The following is a 27,163-nucleotide window of genomic DNA, read 5'->3' on the forward strand; positions in this document are numbered from 1 at the left end:
AGGAGATTTTACTTGACTGCCCTCTGGATGTCAAGGTCAGAAAGAACATGCAGATTGCAGCCCAGACACTAATGGGGTATTGGAGCATATAATAGGGGTGGACATACCTCCTCACAGGGGAAGAGGAGTGAATACGCAGACACAACCCTTTTTTTCTGCATAGCACTGCATCTTCTCTTGCTTTCAACACACAGTAACCAGAAGTATGTGAATTGCCAGGTTCTAGTGGGGCACCAGAATTCAGAGGGGCTGAAGTTAATCTATTCCCTACTTTAATTCCTTACTCTGCCTGCTTCCAATAAATACCCATCTGGGAGACATGCAAAAGACAAGCTACAATTTTTTTTACGTAAAGTAGAAGTTGCTTGAAGGAGTAGCTGGCCATATTTCTCAAGAAATAGGGCTAATTTGAAGTAAAACTTTCTTTAAAATGCTCAGTTTTCTTTAATTTTTAATAAGTCTTTGATTGGAGAACTTTAAGTATATGTGGTGTGTATATAATAGCAGGGCAGCATTAATTAAGATCAAAAAGATGTCAGTCCTCAGCAGAGAAAATATGAGCAGGAAATGGGGTATTGAGAAGGAAAAATAGAATATTCCCTAAGAAATCGGGAAAGCAAAACAGAGTAAGCATCTCCAATCACCATCAAGCTAAGGTTAAAAAATGTATGAATAGCATTAATAGGAATTAGTGATTAAATTTTAATTTTCAAAGGAAAAGATGTATAAATGAAGAACAGTAGTAAGCAGTAATCATGCTAAGAACACATAAGGAGAAATCAGACATCTGAACGTAGCCAAAGAAGAAGCAATCAATGATGTTTTATTACTGATGGGTATGTTTTGAAGAGACTGCGTGAAGAGAGAAAGATGATGAAAGCAGCTCTTTCTTGTACAGTACATTTTAAAAAAAAGATGGAAAATAATTTGTAGAATAGCTCATGACAGGAACTACAATAGGAAGATCTTTATCTTCTGGAAATGAAGTTACTGGTCCCAGTTTAGCAACTGGGACATAGCTAGTCCCAGGGACTTGGTACTCCTTGCATTAATGCTAAATTTTGCCACTTAAAGGGGATAGAATCAGGAAGATACTTTTATTTGGAAACTGATTGAGCAGAAGTGATCCATGTCTGAATGGAACTGGCTGGAAAGTGGGGTGCTTGCCTTTTTTTTTTTTTCCTTCCCCCCCCCCCCCTTTTTTTAAACCTGGAAATATTCATTAGAAAGATAGACACTAAAATACAAGGATCTTGTAGTTGGGAGCTTTCAGAGAAAGGCCATAGTTTTCTGTGAAAAGCAGACACACTTTCTGGAAGACTTTTAGTTAAATCGGAAAACTAGTTTTATGTCATAGCCCAACATTTTCCAGCTGTGAAACACAGACATGTTAGTAAACCTCATTCACCTCAGGTACAGAAGATGAATGACTCAAGATGTAAAAGTCCAAAACCATCGCTTGTTTTGTTTGGCTTCTTAACTTTTCAGTGGTGCTTTGCCTTCCTGTAGGCTGGCTGGTATTTCCCTTTTTTAGGTCCATTTTGTGATTTCTTTCTTTGGAAAGTTAGTATCTCATGACATTTATATATGCCTAAAACTCCTCTAGAAGATGATATTTGGAATGAAATAAAAAGAGTAGTAGAAATGAATAAGGAAGCAGACAGTGTAACCAAGGATAAAGAATAGGTTATAAGAGCTGTAAAAGATGTTCTTTTTGTCTCCTATAAGATATTTAGCTTGCACGCTCTGAAAATATGGATCAACCTTCTCGTGTTTGCCTTGCCTAGCCAAACACACCACAAACAGTCACAGTACAAATAACAAAAACAACAGTAAGGCAGAGATGAAAACGTCGAAAGCACTAAAGAATTGTTGGACAAGGCAGGAAGAATGTTAAGAAAGTTGAATGGAGAGAGACACATGGAGATTCTTTAAGAAATATGTGTTTTTCTTCACGATGTTGCCATGTTTTTTCATTACTGTGTTGTCTGAAGTATGGCATCTTAATTTAAAAATCCAGAAGGTGAGTTTTAGAAATGATGTGACTTAAGCTATATTGTGCAGAAAGTAGAGAGGGAGAATGGAAAATCCTTAAAGCACAGTAGGAATGAGAGGCCCATGAAAGACTTGAGTGTAGCCGATGGTTGGCAGGTAAAATGTATTGACAGAAAGAACACGTTGCTTAAAGGATTCCTGCCTTGTTCTCAATAAAAGGACAAACATCTGAATGCTGGGAGCGAGTAAAAGCTTCCCAAGGGAAAGGGAGCAAACTTGTACTAAAAACTAGTAGTCAAGAGACAAGTTTACTGACATAGGCCACTTTTATTGTATTCCATGTGCCTTGTTTGATTGTGAACACAAGAGACACAAACGCTGATCCCCATCATTTGGCCATTCCTTGCTACTCTGGCAGTGAAGGAATGAGTTTCAAAGCCTGCAGAACACGGTGCCGCACCCACCTCTGGGAGCAAACACAGGCCTGAATCTGGAAGCTTTTGTCTTCTGGCAGACAGAGCCGGTTTTGTTAATGCTGGTAATTATTGGTCCCCAGTGTAGAGAGTCCTGGTTAATGTTTTGTTTATAAGACACGGATTGTTTCCTGACGTTGTAAGAATGCACAGTTACAAAATCATGACGATACTTTTGTTCAAGCGAGGCTGATGGGTCTGGTCTGGTGGAGAAAGCCCGTGCAGAATGGTTGTACAGCAGCACAAGCACGCCATGGGCCTCTCCTTAGCCGAGGTGTGAACCAGCTGTCACAGCCATAAAGCACTGGAAAGCCAGTGCATCTGGCAAATGCCCTTGGGAGAGGTGTTAACCTTCATCCTAGGAATCACACATTGAAGGAGATGTTTGTTGCAAGCCCAAGAACCCTCATTTTCATGATGGGTGTTCGGCAGCTAGGTGGAGACAGAGAAACGAGCTCTTCCACAAGCAGCAAAATTAATAAACCCAGATCTTTTCCAAATTTGATCTAGGTCCCCATATAACTCTTTATGATAACCCCAGCCCCCTTTGATACCCACTGTGCTCCCCAAAGCTCTCTCTTTCCCCGGAGTATCACCAGATTCTCCCTGTGTTGCATTAGTCTGTGGCAGAGCAGCTGCCAGCATGGCTGATCACTGCCCTTCCAGATAAATGGTAGGTATTACACATACCTCTCCCTCTCCTCTACCCAACTGCCAGTGTTCACTACTTTTTTAGCAATTTAGTGATCTTCAGTGCTGCTGGCCCTCTGCTGATTTGTTTGAAATTGGACAGCAGGCTCACAAGTTACTGAGAAAGATTAAAATCTCCGGGGTTCAGGTCTCATTTCCGTAGGAAACCAGAGTTTAAACAAACGGTCACAGATCAGTGATTAGATTGCAGCTTCTGCTGAGAACTTCATGGGTCGAGCCAGTCAAAGATGCAAGTCAAAAACAAATGTGTGCAGCTTGATACTAAGTTTTATCAGCAAGACTACTGTGTAGGCCCCATATGCCACAGAAAAGAAATGCCTTAGAATTTTTTTTAGCAAAGGCAGCTAAGTTTGTAAAAAGTGGAACTTTAATATTTCACCTGCTACATCTTTTTCTTTTCTTCCACAAAAAAACCATGTCATTTTTTTCAGATGGATGCCTGGCTTGAAGAAAAGGTCATACACAATCCACAGCAGAAACTGAAAATGGAGGACACCTACTGATGCTTTTTGACAACATCATCGCCTCTCTTCCTGTTTGAGATGGGTGATACGCTCATCAGAAAAAGGTTTTAAAATAAGCCTGAGTGATCTCTTTGTCCTTTGACTCCTCTTTCTGCAAGACAAATAAACCATCAGAAGAAATGACCAGTCAACTACCAGAGGAGTCTGTGGAGACCCAATGCTCAGACGAGCTTGAGTGCAAGATCTGTTACAACCGCTATAACCTGCGGCAGAGAAAACCGAAAGTGCTGGAGTGTTGTCACAGAGTGTGTGCCAAATGCCTCTGCAAGATCATAGACTTTGGTGATTCCCCTCAAGGAGTCATAGTGTGCCCCTTCTGCAGGTTTGAAACGTGCCTGCCAGACGATGAGGTTAGTAGTCTTCCTGATGACAACAACATCCTTCTGAATTTAGCTTGTGGGGGAAAGGGGAAGAAGTGCCTACCAGACAACCCAACGGAACTGCTGCTGACTCCCAAACGGTTGGCATCTCTGGTTAGCCCTTCTCACACCTCTTCTAATTGCCTGGTTATAACAATCATGGAAGTACAAAGAGAAAGTCCCCAGACTCTGAACTCAACTCCCGTGGTGGAATTTTACAGGCCTACAAGTTTTGACTCTGTTGCAACTGTGTCCCACAACTGGACAGTGTGGAACTGCACATCTTTGCTCTTCCAGACCTCAATTCGGGTGCTAGTGTGGTTGCTAGGGCTGCTGTACTTTAGCTCCTTGCCTTTAGGGATTTATTTACTGGTATCTAAGAAAGTCACCCTTGGGGTTGTCTTTGTAAGCCTTGTTCCCTCGAGCCTTGTTATTCTCATGGTCTATGGCTTTTGCCAGTGTGTTTGCCATGAAGTTCTAGACTGCATGTCATCTTGATAACAAATACAGTAAAATAAGATATATTGCCACATGTGTAGCATAGTTGATTTATCCTGTCTTTGCATTCTTATTTATTCTTACTGTTGTCCTTCCCACTAAAAGGAAGCAGTGGCCCTACTTATACGGTCCTTTTTTTTTTTATACTGGATTTGATTTTTTCCCCCCTTCCCTCCTTTTTTTAAGCTTAATATTGGAAGTAAAATTCACATGCTGTTTTTGACATGCCGAGCTGTAGAAAGGGATAAAGCAAAAATGCCTAACTTGGTGTGTGCTGCTGCTGCCACCATTCGAATGAGTAGCCCTTTGCTTTCTATTGGCTTGGTCATGTCAGTCAAGGTTGCAGGATCCATCCTAGAAGAAATTAGTATAACAGGCATCTTCCAGGTCATAGTTCAGCATCTTTTAATCCAAAGCATCTCATGCTTTGGAATACCTGGGGTTTTTTATGATTCGTTACCATTTATAGCAAATGAAATCACTTTGCTAGTTAATATTCTGCGATGAATAAGACAAACTACCATTGCTTATTTTGGTCCTTGTTATATCAAAAATATTTGTGGGAGGCCAGTGGGTACAGGCTTTTTGTATTCTGTGACACGAGGAAGTTTTTTTCTTTCCACCTTGCTAAAATGTCTCTAAAACGTTTTCCCCAAACAGAACCCCACTTTACTTGTCATATTGTTGCAGATCCTTCTGAGATACTCCAGCTAATGAGTATTTCCAGAGACCCAGCCACGTTTGCTCTTCTCTAGGTGCACTTACTTCAGTACACATACACCTTGGGCTTCCCTTTGAGGGTTCACAGCTCTGCAGGCTTGTCTAGCTATGTTCGGTTACCTTCTCTCCCAGCATTTCTACCCCACGTCTCCAACCCATTAGTCCTAACAAATTGCATGACCAACTTCATGAACCTCTACACTGGAGAATTTGGCTTATGTGACTTTAGCTGTTAAGATAGATTTCTACCAATCATAAGGAAATGGACCTTCAACCACTAATACAAATTTCAGAAAAAATCTGAAATGGTAAACTGTTGTTTTTGTGTTTTGTGATATTTTTTGGTGGGGGGAGGAGGTTGTGAGTTTGGCTTTTGTTTTATATTTTTTTTCCTTTCTGAGTTCACAGAATGAGCATTGTAAGGAGGTACTATGACTTTGGGAAGGTTTCTGTTTAGCGCATAGTCCTTCTAAACCTTTAGTACTCTGAACTCCCTCAGTCACTGTTGTGAGTTGATGGCACTCTAGATGTGGCAATTAGCATGTCTTGATTAGCTGAGTTCAGAGGAATTACTGATGATTTACCATTCCACAAATAGAATCAGGCCCTGTACGGCTTGCTTGTATGTTGCATGGTTTAGGCTACTTTTTGAACTACTGGAAGAGCACAAAACTAAGAACTATTTAATGTTTATGTGTATAGCTAGGCCTAGTCAACACCACAGCTGCAAACCTGGGTTTCCTGTACACAGCAGGGTAACAGCCACGAAGGAGGAGTTGAGCAGTGCAAGTATGGGTTTTTTGGGTCAGGCACAAGATTTAGTCATTTCAAAGCAGGGTAAGAGGGAGAGGGGTTTGTGACCTGAAGGCTGACGGTGTGGCCTAACAATATATCCTCAGAACAAACTGACTTGGGTAAGAATGAAAAATGCTGATGGGTGAAAGTGGAGCGTAAGCAGTGGTTGTGTCTGTCAAGAGGATTTGAAGTCAAGCTGGTCTGATTTTTGTAGATGGCTCAGGTGGTATCTACAGTTTCATTCCTATTGCAAACAGGGAAGAATGTGGAAATGTAAAGGTCCTGCTTCTCTTGACACTCATTTTATAACAGCGCATATATATGTGTGTGTATGTACATATAGACACATATGTAAGAAGAAAACTTATAGTGAAATTCCGGTTTTCAAGTGTATGGAGTTACAGAGCTATGTACTGAATGATTTAAAGGAAATGTTTCAGACTTTTCTGTGATGACTTGATAACCATTATAACTAAAATATTTTCGGAATTCCTAGAAATGACTATTCCTAAGTAATTGTTTTTAATGTTTGTGGTAAAGCACATATAGTTTGAAGAGGTATCATCTCCAGTTCTGGTATACTGCAAGGTTTGACATCTGTGAACTCATACATTTTAAGTATCCAACAACAATCATGTCAAAAAGCAAGAAAAATAGAAAACCACGTGGTTTTATAGTACTTCATGACTTTGGGAAAAGATGTGTTTGTAGTGTTAGGGGTTGATATGTTTTAGGATTTGTTCAAGTTGTCTGAATATATTGTCTCTAATAAAGGGCTAATAGAGGAAGTAGGTTTTGCAAATGTGTGACATATATGTATTACCTCGGCACAATGTCTGCAGTGCTACCTGTTGTCTTTTCCTGTTGATTTTCATTTGACCAAGATTATCTTAGCTCCAGCACCAGGTATTTTGTACTCTTAAAACAGAGCCTAATCTTGGCAGGATTACAGCAACATCAGTTGCGCATCGCGGCACAAATAAAGACTCCGTTATTGCACATCACTACTTATGAGACTGCTGCCCAGTTAAATTTATGCTGTTATTTAGGCTGTGTTGCAATACTAACCCGCTCAAGATGCAAGTGTGCAAACCCCATATTGACTGCATGGCTGTTCTGCTGCTCAGCCAGAGCACTCTTACAGCTTTGGCCACATAAAATTCTTCTGTGGCTTCTCATACGGCCATTGAGAATTGCTAGGAGGTGTAAGTCTCAGTTACTCATGGAGAAGCTATTTGCCATGTGACTGAGGCTAGAAGAACTTCACATATTACTCTCTTCATTGTTTTCATTCTCCACCACCTTTAAACCTTAGAACAGAAAACTCTGGTGTCCTCTGCAGTGGAGTAACTCTGCTGAAGTCAGAATGCTCGAATCAAGTCCTGCGTTCCTGCCTGCCTGTGTGTCCTTCCCTTTCGGTGGCTTTTTTTTTCTCCCCTTGAAGAATAATGGCTCCTGTGGTCATAAAATACTGCCTGCACGGCAAGGCAATTCCCTTTCCATAGGATTTTATTCCTGCTTTGCCCAGACATGTGACTCAGCCAGGTACAAAGTGTTATAGCTTCATTATTACGGGATTATTTTATCCCAAATTAGATTATTTTCTTATTAATTCCTCCTTATCCTATGGTTACAGACTGTATCCCTGCCAGGTGCTGAGCTACAGTGTGCAATGGCGGCATCCCCCAAGGGCAGGGGCAGGATGATGCAGCAGTAGTTGCCGGGCACTGCGTCAGGAAGGATGTGCTGAGCTGGACCAGTGAGCGATGAAGCTCCCCTGTAAGCGTGACCTGAGCCCAGAGCCTAAAGGGCAGTTAACAGGGAGTGGGTCATGTGGAAAGCAGGGTCTGTGGGACCATAAATAGGACACAGGGCTGGGGTGCGCTGTGGCTGAGAAACTGCAACGCAGGGAAGGGTCTATGTCTGGGATGAAGGGGCTGTGTTTTTTAAATAAGGAGTCTGGAGTACAGCTGCAGAGTTTAGTGTTTCCCATATTGACCCTTCTGGGCTTTAAAATACATTTAGTAATTAAAAATTGTTGGGTACTACTATTTTTGCTTTCCAAATGGCAAAGTGTTGAACTTTGAAGAGACCCTTAGATTTGGGCATGTTCCCTCTTGTTACGTTAATTATTTATAGCTACAATCTTTCAAACAGGATCGACCAAAATAAGGGCTGATGTCCCTGGTTTAGCTGCATTGTGAGCTTTGTCCTACCACACTGATGACCTGCCTGCAAAGCTGGGTATGCTAATAGAAAACACTGAAAGCAGGTCCAACTCTTGCCCTGGTAACACTGTTGGCAAACTTCAGGGTTACCAGATGCGCCTAAGAATAGGCGCTTTTCCCAATGGGCTTTGTTACCTGAAGGCCCAGGTGAGTCCAGCAGCTCACAGATAAATAGACAAGCAGAGCACAGGAAAGCGCAGCTTTCCGGCTACACATCACTTCAACTGGGGGAAGTGGGGCTGAGGAGTTTTACCCAAAGGTGGATGATGTTGTGTTTGAGGGAGTTCCTCGTTATTAGGGAGCGGAACCATTGTTTTTCCTAATTCTAACCATCTCCACGGCTCGTTTCGCTTTGCTTTTCCCTATTGCTTTCCTGCCCCCTCTGCTGGGATGAGGCTATAAGGAAGGAGCTGTGAGGAAATTTTGAAATTAAATAAGCTTTTCTACTACGCTGAGTTTGCAGCTCAGTCCAGCACGAGATTAATACTGAAAAGATGGCAAATTGCAGCCAGGGTGCGAGAAGGAACAGGGGGCATCAAAACCAAAAAAGTTTGATGTGAAGGGAAGGAAAATGTGTGGCTACATCCTGTCTTTTCTGGGCTGGCTTAAAGCTAGTGAGAGGCTGTCCCACATGTGAGGGCCACCCCAACTCGACAACCTCCCCTACATTACCTCCCTGACAGTTAACTTCAGTTATGCATCTTGATACCTCCTACAGCAGTTCTATGTCATGATTTCATCTTCCTGCAAGGGTGATGGGTGTAGCGAAAGGTCCACAGTTTTCCACTCTCAAACAGGCTTCTTTTACCTATCCTAATGTTTCTCCCTTGCATTTCTTCCTACTTCTGCAAAAGCAGGAGTATGCTGTGTTTTAAAATAGAGCGGTATCATTGAGGATTTAAAAAAACCCCAACAAACCAACCACAAATGGGGGGAAGAAGAACTGAGAATTTTGGAAATCATTTAAAGATATTCAAAGCAATGGAAAGAGACTGTTCTGAGAGTCTACTTTTGCTTTCATACTAGCAGATTAGGTGTTATCCTTTGAGTGACATCAGTCAATATGTAGTGCTGGAGATTCCTCCGGGATCTTGTAAGTCTGCCAGACCTTGGGCACAAACCCCAAACTCCACCACTGTTCTATAAGGCACTGTTGCGCCTTCTGCATCAGCTCCCCTCATCAAAAGTTGAACCATCATAAAGACTTCTGGCACAGAGAATAAATCCCCAGCCTGGGGATGGCAAATCAGCTTTTTAGAGACGTGTGTGTCAGTAGCTAAGCTTTCATTGCTCGACCTTAAACAAAGAGAAGTCATCTTGCAGTCTGAATTGGCAGCATAAATTTCATTTTAAATCAAGTTTCATTGTGTCGGGCAACACTACAATTAAAACTCCTTTTATTGTATTTCTGCCTCTTGTGTTATACAAATGTGGTTTGCATCTTCAAAAACACATGAACTCATACCCAGTGATGGGTAGAAAAAAACCCTGATAAGCCACTTTATCAGTTTCCTCTGCCCCTGTAGAGATGAATGCTTTGTCTTGTCTGTTTTTAAGTATCCCAAGCGACAAAGCCTCCACCTCCTCCCACGGGGGACTTTTCAGCCATTTAATAGGCGTCATTGCTAGGAAATATTTTCTGTGCACGGATCCTGATTGACTTTTTTTTTCCTTTTGCATAACGTAATCCCTTCGTTCCGTACCCACTGTGTGAACGAATGAAATCTGGGAAATGCATCACATTTACCCCTTCCACAGGGCGGCTGCACAATTCATAATAGCCCTTGTTGCTCAAGTAATGCAGGAGATAAGCAACCGGTTGCTGAACAGCTGATAGTTCACCAAGGTGGGATGCCGTGTACGAGTAGATGTATTTCCTGGCAAGTCCTGGCTGACACTTCTTTCTGCGTTAGGGAGTGAAAAATGTCCAGGGAAGCTGAAGAAATGCATCTTCCCAAGTGTGTGCGTGGCAGTATTACTGAAATCTCAAGAGGTGCTGAGGCAAACAGGCGACTTCTTTAGACAGAGCTTTTCTTTCTAAGAGGGGATGATTTTAATAAGAGCGATTCACCGCCCTCTTTGTAAGCAAAGCGACCCTCCGGTGCGAGAGCCACGCTGTGTCAAAACTCCCAACCTGTTGAGAGACAAGGCTGGAGTGATTGCCGCTCGCTGCAGCGCAGTTTTTGCTGACAGCTTTGTTCAGAAACAAAAACAAACAATCCAGTGTTAAGGAGAAGAGTTTGAAATGATGCTGCTGCAACGGCCCCGCTGGAATCGGACCTGCGCATGAAGGAGTGACTCATGTCATGACAACAGAAACAGTGCACTGCGGATTTAAGTATGGCGTATTAGATATGCCATAATGTGCCAGGAAGGAGCAGTCTGACTAAGGAAACCCTGAGATGGACTTCATATGGTTTTGCAGTTAAAAGATACTTAAAATGCAGTGATCTGCTTTGTGTGAGAACGCTGAGCGTGGATCAGATGGGCTGCTGGTTCAAGCAGGGTCTCTCAGTAATTGGCTGGAGGCAGATGCATATGATAAAAACGGTTGAGCAGCCCACGTGAGTTATCAATGTCCTTCCTCCTTTATGGCAATCTGCAGTTTGGTGACCTCTGGAGATGGGGGTTGTATCTGTGACTGTGGCTTTGATGCCTGCCTGTGGATTTCTGCAAATTCCTTTAAATGTAGGTTTTAACCCATCTGTAGTCTTGGCATCCATAAAATTCCACAGCAGTGAGTTCTGTAGTTTAATTACATACTTTGTGGGAAAGGTCATCTTTGTCTTAAAAACACGTAAGGTACTAGTTATGTATCCCCCTACTTTTTCTGATAAGAAAAGCCATTCTGAGGCTTGATTGAGTGCTGCTTCTTTCCTCCACACTCCCCAGAACGTCATCTGTCTCTAGAAATATTACTGTTGCTGTTTTGTCCCTCATGCTTCTCCTTGGCTGCAGATCCGAGTCAATTTGCTCTCTCCTTTCCGTGCTCGACACCACCCATTGTGCTCTCCTGAACCTTTTCTACTGCTACTTCTGGGGTTGTTTTGCTCTGAGGTGGAGCAAAGCCATCAGAAATAGGTTCTGATTAGTGTCATTTGTTCATAGGACGTGTGACCACGTTAAGACAACTGTATTCCTATGGCTGCTGAAATCACTCTGTCATGGATGGCATGTATGAGTTGTCAGACCTGACTGCTGTTAGTTTACCTTTTGTGCATTGCACGGAGGGCAAAGACACGTGCTGCCTTGTTTGTTCCATGCTGTCCAGCCTGCCTAAGTGGCCTGGGTTACACGGGTGCGGGAGGGTAACTTAGTCTTGCCATAGACTGTAGGGAGTTTCGCTCTATTAAATGTACAGCCTGAGGCTGCTGGACTGGGCAGCTGCTCCTCAGCAAGCGCTGTAAGATGCCTTCTCTCTCTGCCATTGCAGTGCGCCTACCTCACCCACTTGCTGCAGCCATCCCAAACTGCAGCCTGGAGCTTTTCATTGCAAAAATACTATTTTTTTTTATTATTTTTTTTTTACTTTATATTTTAATTCCTCGTGGCTTGTGGCCTTTTTCATGTTCTCCTTTCTCCATCCCCAGAGAAGGAGAGACTGGCAACTAATGATGATGCTGCTGCTGTTTAGAGGGAGAACCCTAACATACCACCAGGTAGGGTAGAAGTTAGGGAACCTCTGCCTTCAAGTCCCAAGCATGTAAGCTGGGGAGTCAGCAGTTTGTTGTGCTGGGCCCTGGAGCCTCTGGAGAACTTCTTCACGTTGATGCACTTTACATCAATGTTTCATCTTTGTTCTTGCTTTTACTTAAAAAACCCTGAGTTTAAAAAAAAAACAAACTAGATAGGGCTTATTTTCTCTCAGCAGAGGATAAAATTCTGAGGCTGAAACTCAGGAATTCTGTGGCGCTTCCAGGGTCAGCTGCAAATCTCTGATGATTTTTGCTTGCTTGTTTTGGCAATGAAACACCAATAGCTAAATAAAACCGGGTCAGCGAGGCTGTAAAAAGAGGCTTAATGACACACTGGGGCTTGGGTGGAGAGGGCAAACGCCTGGATACAACTTGACAAGAGATTGTAGAAACGCCGCATGAAGACAGGTAGAATGTGAAAAATTGGTGTGCAAGCTCCAGTGAATTATCAACACACTGCAGCGTGTGAGTCTCGATCCAACAAAAAACCCAAAAGGTTTAAGCATCTATTGTTTTACTTTGTCCTTTGGCTCCTAAAATCTACTGGCTTTAAATTCCAGATCAGCTCGAGGCTTACCGATGTAGTGCGAGTTTTACAAGAGGAGTCTGACTGCTGTAACTCTGCCTTCTGTGATTGCCTGTTTTAGTTTTACGACAAAAAGTCATAGCGTGGGGACTTGGGTTTGCCTCTTTCATTTCAGGAGTGGAACGATGATGTACAGCATAATCCTGCAGATGCAGAAACTACAACATGGTAGCAAATGGCAGAAGTATAACTATTCCTATCTGAAATGATGAAGTGCTGATGTAAAAGCAATTGTTTCACTCAATAAAAATTTAATTTTTCAGTAAAGATTTGTCATGATAAGCATATTTCTTAATGCCTGGATTTGGAGGTCTTTCAGATTTCGTTCCCTGTATGCGCTGGATCAGTTTACGAAACCGACTGAAGGCGAGTATGTGATGGTTTTCCACAGTATTTTAACCAAATAGGACAAAGTATTTCTGTTCACTGCGGGAGAATGTAAAGTATTCTGTGTAAAGGAAGATTAACAGATGCTAAACAAAAGCTAGGTTTCTACATGGTCACTCAACCACGTGTATTTAAGATGAAAGGAAAGCGTGTGTGAGGGGAGCGTTCCAGGTAGCAGCCGGAAGGTCTCTCGGAGCAGGGACTTTGTGTCAGAGTCCCACTTGCCCACTGGCAGTTGTTAACAACACAGGACTAATTCCTGATTTAGAGAAGTATGTTTTTGCCTGAAAACCCTTAGTACAGGCATCTCCAAAACCCAATTCCTCCAGCGTTTGCCTCTTCCAAAGAAGGCAAGCTGCAGGTTGTCCCTCAGGTTACCACAGAGGCACCAGCAGAGCCTGGCTGCTGGGGATGCGGGTGTGATCTGTGCACACACGTGCACAGGGAAACACAGCTGCCTGGCAAAGCACACGCTCTCCTAACATGCAGAATTCCTCCTTTAACAGGACTAGGGAGAGCGAGCATGCGGCCTAACTCTGCGGGCTGCAGGCAGAGCCGGACTGTGCAGGAGGCCCAACTGAGGGCCGTGATACGCCGCCTGGCAGTAGCGGGTGACACACGATGTACTCATGCTGGCCAGCACATGGCCACTGGTGTAGCTTGTGTTTTGAATGGATAAGCCTTTGGTGTAGCAATGGTTGGATATAAAACTCGTGCAGTGGCTTCTCCGATTGCGACACCTCTCCTGCCACGCTTTGCTCCCTTTTTCTCTATTAAAGAGAGGGCTGGTCCACAACTGGTAAGCTTTCAGATCTCCGGCTCTTGTGAGCCTCTGAGCTTGATGAAATTTGAACCCTGAGTTCTGGGCTAAACCCACTCCCAGAGAGGAGGAAACCATCCGTGGAAAACGGTGGTGGTGATACCATCCTTCCCTCTTGTACAGAAATGGAAGCTCGAATTAAAATGTAGGCATTTGGTTTTTCCACAGGAAATTAAAGCGTTAAGTTCCTTCTCAGTCTCATTTTTACCACATCAGGATTTCAGGTGTTTCCCCTGTTTTTTTCCTCATGCAGCCCAGTGCATAGGTTTAGGAAATCAAATGCAGTAGTACCTAAGCAAATGGGGAGAGCGTGATCTTTGCTCAGAGGTTCTTCGTTTCTTCTTTGAACTGTAATGATAAAAGCACCGTAAAAAACAACTCAAAACAACTTTAGGAGAAGCAGCTTTATTCGATATCTGAAGAGCTGAGCTTTTGGCACTCAGCCAGCACTGACAGACCCTCCAAAGAGGAAGATAAATGAAGCTTTGACTACCAGGAGTGATGTGAACCTGTTCCTCTTGCCATTGACACTTTACTGAAAAGGCAAATTATTCAGCGGTTAGTTTTGTTCTGGGCGTTGGTGTTTCCACCTAGTCCTGAGCCTCTGGTAGGAGCAGGGAAATGTACCTCAGCATCACCTGGTTGTTCATCCATCCCTATAGCAACGGGGTGGGGAGGACTGGGAAGGCTGCGTCTCCCAGGCCTTGAACAATAACGACATTTAGAGATGTTTCTTGAAAAATGCAGCCTCCCAGCTGTGTCTGCTTGTATAAAACGTAAATCATGGCTGTCTCCTTGACCAAGGAGATACAGCTGAGCCATTTGGTGCCAGGCACCTCTGGGAAATCCTACCGAGCAATCTGAGCCTGCTTTGAAGAGAGAATTAGGAGGAAGAGCCTTGTGAGTATCGGGGGGAAGGGGGGTGTTTGTTATACCACAGCCAGTGAAGAAGCCCTGTGCCCCCATAAACAGGAAGAGAATGGAGCATTGCGTGCCCAGCGTAGCGCTGCATGCATTTACTCGGTGTAAGCAGCTGGTGTTGCAGGAAGCGTTCTCCCCCACTGCAGGGCCCCGTGCTGGTGGTGTGCCACCAACCTGCAGCCGTGAGACTGGGCTTGCTGACAGCTTTCTCTTCAACAGGCCACATCGCCTGCTGCAGCTTTATTGTCTTCTGCGCTGCACGACTTGCACTTGGGCACAGGTGGCCCCAGAAGCCACCTGTGGCCTGCAAACAGCTCCTCCAGTCCCTCCCCACTGCCAGCCCCTTAGCTCTCCTTCCCTGTCCTTCCCAGCTCCCTCTGCTGCCCGTGCCTGCCTCGCTGCTGGGTTTGTCAAGGAGATGGTGCAGCCATGTTCTGCTCCTTCCATCTGACATATGGTTTTGATTTGATCTATACCCTTCTGTTCTGCACAAGGCACAGCCCCCAAACCACTAGACAAAATACTGCACCTAGACCTCACTGACTAATTCAAACAGAATGCTTGAGGGAATTAATTTAGACTTGGCCTTTCCCTGCTTGCGGAGCATTGCCGGGGAGGTTGCTGTTGCCCGGAAATAATTCATGGCTTGTTTAGCTCTTTAAATTGATATGTCTTTGAAGATTCTCCTCAGCAGAGCGATGACAGATGCTTGCAATTTGCACGGTGTTGCAGATTGCCATCGATTAAGAAAGCTGGGGTGGCAAATCTTCACAGTAGCATGTGGCACAGATGCCTGCGGTGCCTAAACGCCCGTGCATAGGTTTTACATTTGTTTATGGATGTGTAGGATTGGGGCAAATTCATCTGAGATGCACGTGATTGTTCTAAGGGAAAATAGTAATTGCAATTTTGATGCACCAGGAGTCCCGAGGTTTCTGAACACAGTGAAATAAGAAGAGGAAGGTGCGTATCCCGTGCTGTCCCTACGGCTGGCTGTCCAAGCAGCCTGTACCATGAGTGCTACTCATCCTTGTGAGCTCACCTCCAGACTACACGTTGATCTCTCAAACCTCTTCACAGCTGGTCGGTGGTGGTTCCTAAACCAGGATACAGCAAACGGGATAATGTGGACATTGATGCTCCAGTGCTTCACTACTACAAGAGTAGGGCAACGTCTGCAGGGAAGCAAAGGGAAGTGGAGGAGTGGGAGAGGGGGTCCCCAGAGGGGTCAGTGATGTGTAATGAGCAGGGAAGACTGCATGGTGGGGAGGTGAAACTGGGAGGTGAATGCTACATACTCGAGGCTCCTCATGAACTGGAAAGTCTTCTGCAAATACTCTTCTTCGCCTCAGTCTTCCTTAGGGAGAGGTTGGCTGTGAGCAAATGGCTCATAAAATTAATACTAATGACAGGTAAAATAGGGCAAGAAGAAGTGAGCTTATCACTGGTTAGCTTGGAGGCTTTCCAGTCGGGCATCTCAGGTGAGCTCTTCCTAGGCAGAGGATCCTGCTAAACCTCAGTCTTGGGCCTGCCAGCGCTCCTCTTCAAAAATTCAAGAAGGACGGGCGAGATACCAGGAAGAAGAAAAAACCCAGGTATGTGTGCTTGTTTTTTTAAAGGTGGAGTGGGTGGGAGCAGGGAGTTGCTGAGTAGTCAGCGCTCTGCAGCTTTCTGCGGCTCCCCTGGTCAAGTCAGTTGTTTGTCTGAAGGTCTCAAAGAGTAAGGCCTTCTTAAGAGCAAATTTCGTCAAGCTAATTTCCTTCTACAGCAAGGTAATGGGCCTCGTGGTTAAAGGAGAAACAGTAGATGTCCTACATCTGGGGTAACAGTATGTTTTTTGGGACTAGCTCATATAAAAAAAAAAAAAAATCTCACAAACAAGGAAGAAAGATGTGGGAAACTACTGAGAGGGAGCAAAGCTGGGTATTTGCACACCTCAAAGGATGACTAACCATATGGAGATCGGAACAGGTACTGCACAGGCTTACCCAGAGTAACATCCTGGCCCAGGTTTGGATCCAGCATTTGCTTTGATCAACCTGGCATTCAGGGTATAGATACTGAACAGGGACACAGGGCTACCCAGTGCTCCCACCACAATTTTGTCTCTGAATTTTTGAAAAAAAATAATATTATTTATGATCAAAGAAAAAAACAAGATGAAGGTAAAAGCATAAATGGAAAAATCTACTAGGAAAAAATACACTGTAGGAGTTGCATGCTTCTGGAAAAAAAATCACCTAAGATTTATTTAATAACCAAATGTCTCAGCAGCAACAGACATTTCCTATTGACAAGAGTTTTTTTCAACTGCTGCCAAGCACCAATCAAGGGATGTTTATTTTGGTGACTTTGTCTGACAGAGAAGGATTGTTTCTCACAAGTACTTTATATTGCACCAAGAAATCAGTCAAAACAAACAAGAATGTGAAAATTACATTTTTAAAAGTCATTTAAAGCCACCATGCAGAGTCTGAAACATTGAAGGACACAGTGAGGGCAGATGTGGTTGGTTTGAAGAAAACAAATTCAAAAGGACGGCAATGGATTTGCTTCTCTGAAGTTCCTGATGTGACTGAAGCTATTCTGCATCCATGGATCTATTTTTTTTTTTGCATGGGGAATAAAGCTCAAGTATTTACAATGGACAACAAGCATTTCCGCTTCCCCCAGTATGGACATCCCCACCAGCAACGTGCTTGTGTGTAAAACCATGATGGGCACCGCATCCGCGGCAAGTTGCAATTCACTCCTCTATTTCCACCCTCAAATGCCAGAAGGGATAGAGGAAAGGGAAGACTGCAGATCAAAGCACTGCTGTGCGTATATTTAACATCCTTTTGCACTAACGATTTATCTACTGCAAACTGTAAGTTAAAAATACTTCAGGTATGCATTTTTTCTTTAAACTGTACATCGTCCTTTTAACAAACAGCTGCTGAAAGAGACTTTCATGAGTATTTTTTTCTTCCAGTAGCTTTGTTGTGTGGCTTTGCCTTTGAATTCCCCAAGCCGACAAAAGCTGCAGTAGTTCAGCACGCCAGAAGCTCCTGCTATTGGTCCCACTACAGCACCTTAATTGCAAACCAGAGATGACAGCTCATGTTCCGTGAACAGAGGTGTGGATAGGACCAGTGATGTATCTGAGTTCTGTGATAGCATGAAGCCTTTCAGGGAATACTGCCAGGTAACACAGAAAGAACAAGAACGAAAACTACCATTGCCAAGAGTGCGGGTATTGGTACCAAAACGACTCTGGTCCCCATCATTGCAGGACTCCTAAACAGAGAAACACTCCCCAGACCAGTGCGGGGCACACGTCTCCCTTGTGTGTGGGGAGCTGTAGGGTCCCTCTGCTCTCAGGCTGACACTGCACCAAGGTGTGACTTCTAGTAGTATGTGACCTGCCTGATGTTACCCAAGTCACCGATGTTTTTTTCCTTGTTTCTTTTCCTTGGGTGGGGGAAGGAATGCATCAGATGCCTGCTATATCTAGGGGGTGAAAATATTCCTGTGCGTGCTGCCGATCTTAGCACACTGTCAAACATATGTTTAAGAAATCTATTTTTAAGGAGAGGTGAATTTAAGCAGCAGCTTAAAACCAGTCTTGAACTGGGACACAGTAGACAACATTCATCTGGCCAGATTTGCCTACTGGCGTCTAGCTTATCTAAGCCATTTGAGCCATTAGTAGAAGGGAAAAAATACATGATACTAAACCTGTGCTAGCAACAGTGTTTGTACATACTGTAAACGTGTCCTCCGTTGCCCTTTGATAGTGTTTGTAACACTGAACTGTTAATTACAGTCTTGTGTCATTCTGAAATACTAATTACAGTTTGGGGTAATCTAACTCTTTTAACTGATTTTTTTTATTTATATTTTTTATTTTACTAAACTCCCTGATGTTGCATAAGCTTTTCATTAGTACTGGTCGCTGTTGACATCAAAATTAGGAAGTAAATTTAGCACAATGCACTAATGCGCAAATAGAGTGCTACTTAATGAGTCTTTGGGGGATTTTTTAGATCATCCCTCTTTTCCCCCTTAAGACTCCAGCAGTGATACGCAGCATCTTCCCTTTCCACGTGCGCTAAGTGCCGCCACGCATCCTGACAGCCTCCTGCCGCGCTTCTGCAGCGGCGCAATGCGACCGTCACACTTCAAGCCATAAAACGAGGAAGTAAACTGCCATAACACTATGATAAGATCAATCTACCCACCTGACCGCAGTCGTTTGCCTTTTTACAATTCAGCATCAAATTTTATGTGGAACGTGTAAAAACAAAACACCTTTGACAATGGACAGAGCGGATCTCTGAGTCCTTTATTCGTGTGGCTGGTGGCAACAGAAGAGGTGGAAATCAGGGATGCACTGCTGCTCACTATGGAGATCTTTAAGGATGGCAACAGACAGGTCTATAGCACTAAGCACTGGCTAATTCAGCTCAAATAGAAATCAACACATAGATTTCTGTGACATTCTGTCTCAGGGGCTTAGAATGAAAATGATCGAGAGTGAGGAGCTGAACAAAAGGCGGTTACCCAACCCCTCCGGGGCCTGAAAGCCTGTAGATTGCAGGTTATTAGAGTGCCTAAATGATAGGGATATTTTTGATAGAAACTTTCTTTTACTTCACTGAAGGGTCACAAATCAAAAACCAGGGGATGGAGCATAGGGGATAAAAGCCAGCTTAGTTTGTCTGCTGTGCTTTATGTCTTTGCTTTTTCAAAACGGGTTCTAATTGTTTCTTGCAATGTTCCTGCCTTTAGCTCAGGACTTCTGAATTCAGTTGATTTTTAAGAATTTGGCCTGCTTCTTTCACCAGCAAGGATAAAAACAGTGCAAGATACAACAGTGGCTCTTTCTATTCAGAACACAGAGTCAATATAATTTTTAGAGCAAGGAGAAGAATGCATTTTCCTCTCTAATGTAATTGAGAGAATAGTAAGCAGGAAAAATACATCAAGCTAAAGCAAATCAGAAAGGCAGTTTGAGGTCTTCCATGGTTGTAGCTCCCTCAATTGAAGATTCATGTTACCAACAGAAGACTCAGGTCCTGTCGTGATGCGCTGTTTGTAGCAGTTATCACAAAAGTTTAAGAATACTAATCACATGGATTGGTTGGATGACAAAATATGGGATTCAGAGGTACAGATACTACTGAAATAAACCCCAGTTTGTCTGAAGTACATGGGTTTGTCATTTGAAAGCACCAACTGCGAGGTTTCAGTCATAAGGCAAGCTTCTGTGCTCTGTGGCATCCTTGGAGTTGCAAAAGTGTAACTGAGATGAGCTCTAGGTAGAAAGGCACTGCTGCTGCTAACTCCATTTTGTTTCAATGCCAACCACCTCCTCAGGAGCCAGACTGATTCTGCCTGCTAGCAGAACACACTTGTGGGCTCTTGGAGCTGTTAATTATTCAGTGCCAGATGAAAAAACTGGTGTCAAGAAGACAGCTCATTGGAGCGGTTTGAACCATTTCCGGACAGTCTTCCAAGATGGATTAGTTTGGAGACAACTTCCTCTTGCATTTAAGATTCCCAGTTCTTCTGCCCTAATTTTTGTTTAAATTACTGCTGTCTTTTAAAAAATCTTACTCAAATAAATTGTATTGCAGAAAATCCAAAGCCAACAGATACTTTCGCAGTTACAGCGATCGGACTCACAGGAGCACCTGAACTCCGCAGGGAAAGGCAGAGCCTGATGAAAGAGCTGGAACAGAAACAGTCTTACCCAAGCAAATGACTGTTAGAAGAAACCAGGGGCGTTTTCTTGCAGCCCTGTGTGAGAAGATGGGAGTTAAACCCACATAAACACCTGATGGGAAAAAAACCTACAAAGAAGATACTACCAGTGGGCGTGAATTTGAACAATGGTTATCTGCAGCACTAACAAAAGCAGCTTTGCTTCTCAAATGGAGAAGAGGAAATGTTTCACATAAAGACCACAAAAAATCTGTGCAATTAACTTCTCTGCACAGATGTTCCTCAATTGAATTCAAATTAGAGAGTAACAACTCCTGTGCTTGCTAGGTTTCATCTACATTTGAAGTATAAGATTCAACTGTAGATGATCAAACAAGAGCATGATTTCTCTGTTAGATGTATGGAAAGAACCAAGCCAGGGCCTTGGCTGCACACATGACTTTAAGCCACTTGGTGCAGCCTGGCACTTCTGCTCTTTTTGACCACTTCTTCATTCTTTTTTTTTTTTCCTTTCCATTTTTTAATATATCTTTCTGTGTATTGAGCAATGCGGGCTACTCATTCACAAGGGGGATTGCTCAAATCCCAACTTTTCTCCTTCATTTATGATTTCATTGTGTGAATGGTTTACTCAGCTCCTTCCCATTCTGGATGAAGAAGAGCAGCATTCACGTACCTGCTGCCTACACCAGCTGGCACTTGACCACTTTAAGGCCAAGCCTTAAACTCTTCCCTCCTGCTCTGCTCTCAACCTGCCAGTCTCGGAAGCGGCCAAGCATCTTCCACAAAGAGGTGACTTGCTCTGATTCTTGACAACTCGCAAGATTTTGCCTCGAGACAATTGTGGGTACAGAAGGGAATTACAGATGCATTCATGTTGTGTAGCGTTCTTTCGGGGACAATGGGATCCTGGGGTGCATCATGAGGAGTGTGGCCAGCAGGTCGAAGGAGGTGATCCTCCCCCTCTACTCCACCCTGGTCAGGCCCCACCTGGAGTATTGTGTCCAGTTCTGGGCTCCCTGGTATAAAAAAGACAGGGATCCCCTGGAGAGAGTCCAGAGAAGGGCTACGAAGATGATTAAGGGCCTGGAGCATCTCCTCTATGAGGAAAGGCTGAGTGAGCTGGGACTGTTCAGCCTTGAGAAAAGAAGACTAAGGGGGGACCTAATTAATGTTTATAAATATCTTAAGTATGGAATGCAGGTGGAAATGGCCAGCCCCTTTTCAGTGGTCTGTGGGGACAGGACAAGGGGCAATGGCTGCAAGTTGGAGCACAGGAAGTTCCGCACCAACATGCGGAAGAACTTTTTCACAGTGAGGGTGACAGAGCCCTGGGACAGGCTGCCCAGGGAGGTGGTGGAGTCTCCATCTCTGGAGATACTCAAGACCCGTCTGGACACCTGTCTGTGCAATATGAGCTAGGGAGCTGCTTTGGCAGGGGGGTTGGACCCGATGATCTCTTGAGGTCCCTTCCAACCCCTACGATTCTGTGATTCTATGATCTGCAGGAAGTACTTTTTAAACATTCTAAGTCTAAAGCTGTAAGTTCTGAAGGGTATAAAAGGGTCGTGTTTTCCCCCTGAGTATTTGATTCTGTCTGTAAAAAATGCTGCATCCTTTTTCTGATAGTCTTAATGGACAAATACCTTTCCCTCCTGATAATGATTCATTGTAAACAGAACTTTCTAGTGCACTGGAGAAGATGAGAAAACAAACATGTACCAGACGTTAGTCATGGTGCTTGATGTATTATTGGAAGGTAGTTGGGTATTGTGGTGGTGACTGCAGTATAAAAACCTATGCAGAATAGAAATTAGCAACCCAGAAGCTTTTGAGCTGAAATGAAAATAGGATTAAATTGTCCAACTGTGCAGCACTGGTATTCTTTTTTCTTGTGAGTAATCTGATAGGCTTCACATTATTCTTCAGAATACTTCATCGGGCCAAATTCATTCTTAGTGTAACTCCATTGACTTTAATAGACTTGTACAAGGGCTTAGTTTGGTCTATTGTATGTCAGATGTTTTATGCATGCAGCATCATTCCTAGGAGAAGATTACTTGGGGATAAAAATGTTATCTACATTTCAAGGCATGGTCCATCTTCCAATTGGAGCCCAAAAGAGCAAAATAAAAATATCAACAAATTAAGAATTGGCAATCGCCTAGGAAAAGAAGTTTAAATGTTTGGTTTTTTTTTTTAATAGTAAATTTTTTTCCAGAGTCCCTTGAGAAACATTTTTATGATGTTGGAGGGAAGGCTGTTTTATGGGGGTTTTTTGTTTATCTGATATTTAATTCATTTCTATCTTCATGATTAAAAAGCTTCAGTCAGCTACAGAGACTAATTAGGCTATGCTATAACAAGGATTACTGAACTGTAATTATTATTTATTCAGATCAGTGGAAGAATTACTGAGGCTTACGCTAAAGACAATAGAAGCTAATGGAGGAAGAAGCAAAGGAGGCCAGTAGTGATTTCAACCGCGTGTTGTCAACCACCCCAGCAGTACAAAGGAGTCGTCTAATTGACACCCTGAAATAGGGCCCTGCTGATATTTGCTCATGAGTCACTCGTTTCAACCATATTTTTAAACACAACCTCTTTTTTTAAAGAAATATCCTCTGGAAAAAATTGCATATAAGGCATGAACACCAGTATTACCAGCTGGCTGGTGAAAGAAAATGCCAAGAAAAAAAAATACAGAGACATAGTTCCCTGGTATTTTGATTGTATTTAAAATGTGTGTGGGGGGTTGCTCATTCTCTGAAACTCTACAGACTGTTAGACTGCTGCAAATGCCCACGTCTGTTCACCTGTAGTTTTAACCCACCAGTTACCTCCAAGCTGCACATCTACACTTCAGCCTAGATGAACTTGTCAGGACTGGTGCAACCTACAGGTAAATTACAGTATAGTCCTGGGGTTTGACTAGGCAGAGATCCCGATTGAGAGAGAAACTGGTTGATGTGAAACACCAGTATTAACAGCTCAGACTTGTCTTGCTCTGATCTAGAATCTAATTATTTAGTTTAGTTTTGATTTAGCCTAACAAACAAGTTTTGATTCTGGTCAATCAAAAAAATATTTCCACTTTCCCCAATTGGGTAAAAATTGAGATTTTTGTGGAAACTGTCTTTGCATTTGGTTGCACTCTCTGGCAGTGGGGCCTGACACCACTCAGTGCCACCAATGTAAAGAGAAGGGTCCAAGCTCTGAAAGAGCAGCCATTTAAACCTGTCACTCACTTCCTAGTCCTTCCCTGCTCTCCAGACTCTCAACTACCAGGCTTGTGACTTTGCTTCCCCGTTAAAGGGATTCCCCCAGTCTCTGGGTAGGTAAGGGAAGCAGGATGCCGGGGTGGGGAAGGTTATTTCCCGGAAGGTATGTCCCACCTGTGCAGCCGTGGGAGCCAACAACAGTTGTGACTTTGCCATTTTAACAGTGCATGCATCTTTTCAATATGTAATCTTGTCAATTCGTAAAATTACCTTGGAGAGACTTCCCCCCCCCCCCCTTTTTGATACAGAAGACACATGCTTGTTTTCCTCCAAGCCAGATGCACTTCTGTACCTTCACGTTACGTACATGAAGAAGGGCACACATCAGGGCACAATCACAGCCTGGGAGGGAATCACAAAAGACCCAAGGCTGCCTGAATAAAGGTTCAACTTGTAGGACCCTGAAGTCTCCTGCACTCCTGCAAATGTGGAAGGCATCATTTACCACAGGGATCTGTTGGCTAAAACCTCTCTTAATGAAAGGACAGCTGTCATTTTTGGGCTAGTGAAACCGTGGGGCTCCAGCGAGCCTGCTCATCTGCATCATCACCACTATGAGATTTGAGTGATGAGCCCGTTCACCTTTGCCTCCACAAATACATGTCCACACAGCCCATTCATCAGAATGACACGGTGCCTTTAACACTAGTTTAATGATCCGTAGTATTTCCTTGCTCCCAGCAGTGCATCACCTTCAGCTCAAACCTGAAGGTACAGGTGATAAAATTTTACGTCCAGATGGATGATATGCATTGAAAACACAATTTTGTATTGCCAGTTTCATACAATGTGTCTGATTTTTTTGTGTCTGAGCTCCAAAATGCTGCAACAAAGACGCAGTTTTGCCACATAATCTTCTTGTTTGTTTCCTAAATCTTTCATTCAGATTTATGCAGATGTTCAGTCTGCAGCTATGCGAAATTTCAGATGGTTGTAGACAGGGAAAGCATGATGGCAAGTGTTTACATAAGCAGAATCCCTTAGCAATGCTGACTTGGAAACCTGGGCTGACTGTCCCCACTTCATCTCTGCATAGTCGGCTGATTAGCGTTTGGTTTTTAACTTACCTCTTCAAAGCACGGCAAGCGTGCAGCTTGGCTTTCCTGAAGCACTTAGGAGTTTATACACAGTAGCTGAAATGGAGCTTCAGATGTCACCGCACCAATCCCATCTGTCCTTGAGCCTGTGTAAAAAGAAAGTGCTGATACACGCTTCCACGCCTGGAAAAAATGCTCCTGGGTCCTACTGGCAGACATTGCTCCATTTCGACCACTGCTGTTATAACAGCCCCTTGGAGCAAAGGCAGCCTTTTTATTTCTGTGTTGCACTTAGCATCGTGATGTCCCGGCCTGGGACTAGGACCCTGAGATGCAATGGGAATAGAAATAATGTCATAATAAAGGCACTTGGAAAATTCTGCTCAGCTGGCTTTCACTTGCAGGAATTTGGCTTTGCTCTTAACGAGGTCATGTGAAAGGAGCATTTATTTATTTATTCATTATTTCTGCATATGTACAAAAGGGTTCTGGAAGTGCACCCTCAGCACCTTTTACACAGCTACAAATTATAAAAATAACACGAACCCAAAGCGCAGAGCAGCCACTCAGAATAAGTAGTTAAAAATACACTTGGCAAATGAAAAGCTGGAATCACACTTCTGTACCAGCGAGGTTCTGCCCCCCGTCACAGTCCTGCTCAGGGAAAAATGAGGGCCTTTATACTGTGCCCACAGAGTCAACAGAGATGAGCTCTTTCAGACTGTGAGAACTCAAAGACTTCCAGAGCCTGAAGGCCAGACGTAAACTCTGAGGAAGAACTTGACATTTCAAGAGACTTTCTTGGCACAGCAAAAAGGGGTGGTATCAGTGTGTGTAAGATTCCCTATATCGCTCCTCTGTGTTCCTATCAATCAATAAGTTATATCTATTCTTCCAGCTATTTGTATAGCCAATATATCAAAATAAAAGGATAAGACTCACACAGAATATGAAACATTGCAATCATTTTCCCATCAACAGCTGTGTGTGAAAGTAAGGATACAGCAAAAAATATTGTGTCATTCCTAGTTTGGAGTCTCTCTCTTAAGATAGAAATGATGGCTATCTGCTCCTGTTGTGGTACAAAGTGTTTCTTTGGATTACAGTTATATGAAAAATCTAAATACTTTATGGAACTAGTTCTGCTGAAAGTTTTAAAATCATCTTCTGGGTGATGTTTTTTGTGAACCCAGCATTGTACTCTGGAAAGATGCGATGGTTTAGTCATTCAGGCTGATCAGTTTAGTCAGGCACTGCAAACTGAGTGATCTTCCTTAGAGGTGATATTTAGCTTGTTTTCTTTTAAGCATAAAGTACCTTTTTACCTTGTTTGTTTGTTTTTATTTTTAAATGCATCCACATCTGTCTCACTTACTGGTGTGATATATCAGATGTCATGAGCTACCTAAGGACATGCTCACCCTAGATTTGGGAGGAGGTGTTCAGAAGGACAAGCCAAGCAGAGCCATTGCTGATGCCGGAGTCCCCACTGCATCGCCTCAAGGTTGGCACCAGATGTTCGTCAGAACCACAGCAGTTACGGTGCGGGAGGTAGGGCAAGGATGTTGTATTGAGGGGCATGGTTTAGTGGGAGGTAGTAGTAATAGGTGAATGGTTGGACTGGATGATCTTTTAGGTCTTTTCCAACCTTGATAATTCTGTGATTCTGTGATTCTGAAGGGGAGCTGAGAGAACTTCACAGGACCAAAACTCCCACACCTGGAACCTGCTTCAGTATCAAACCAGTGCCCAGAAATGGCATCAGGTCCCCCTTCAACAGTAAGAAAGGTAAGGCCAAAGTTTAAGGAACTGAACTGAGTTTTAGGAGATTTAGTGCCTGGGTTTGCCATTCTTTCAGGACAAAAGCAAATAAAGCAAAACATTTCAAACTTCTTCAGCCATTCACAGTATCTTAGAGAAAAGTGAGATAACTTAAATACATAATGAGTTTGTACTTGCCAACTGAATTGCAGGGAATTGTCCTTTTTATCAAAATTATACATAAAAAAACAGTCACTGATTATAATTCAGGGGCTTTACACCCATAAAATGTGAATTATAATAATACTGCCATTTCTCACAGTGGTGCCAAAAAGAGCATTCATTAATGTTCAGCAGGCAGAGTAAATCTCTACATAATACTCTCAATGAAAAGATGTAAAATGAAAGTCTCCAATGTGTATAAACTAATAAAAAAATCTCCCAAAAGCCAGAGCACCTGTCCTCATCTGATGGCCAAGTCACAACCGAAACAATTCTATCTCCTTAAGTTCAGTTATTTCATTCAGGCACACTGACAGCGTTCCACATCAATTAGGACTAATATTTCTAAGATTGTACAGACTACTTTTGTCAGATTTTTACAAAATTGACTAGCTTGAGCCCTTCTAGCATCAACATGGATATTCTGTAGGGTTTCTGCCA

General features: G+C 43.2%; 1 protein-coding gene across 1 annotated transcript; it reads left to right on the top strand.

Annotated features, from left to right (window-relative positions):
* Positions 1-3,822: 3,822 nt before the first annotated feature.
* Positions 3,823-4,560, top strand: RNF182 (ring finger protein 182; the record flags this gene model as incomplete). Its single annotated transcript, XM_084280449.1, has 1 exon — positions 3,823-4,560. One exon carries the CDS (start codon positions 3,823-3,825, stop codon positions 4,558-4,560), a length of 738 nt encoding a protein of 245 aa, XP_084136575.1.
* Positions 4,561-27,163: the final 22,603 nt, after the last annotated feature.

Source organism: Gallinula chloropus, assembly GCF_964237585.1.
Source record: "Gallinula chloropus genome assembly, chromosome: 2".
Classification (NCBI taxonomy): domain Eukaryota; kingdom Metazoa; phylum Chordata; class Aves; order Gruiformes; family Rallidae; genus Gallinula; species Gallinula chloropus.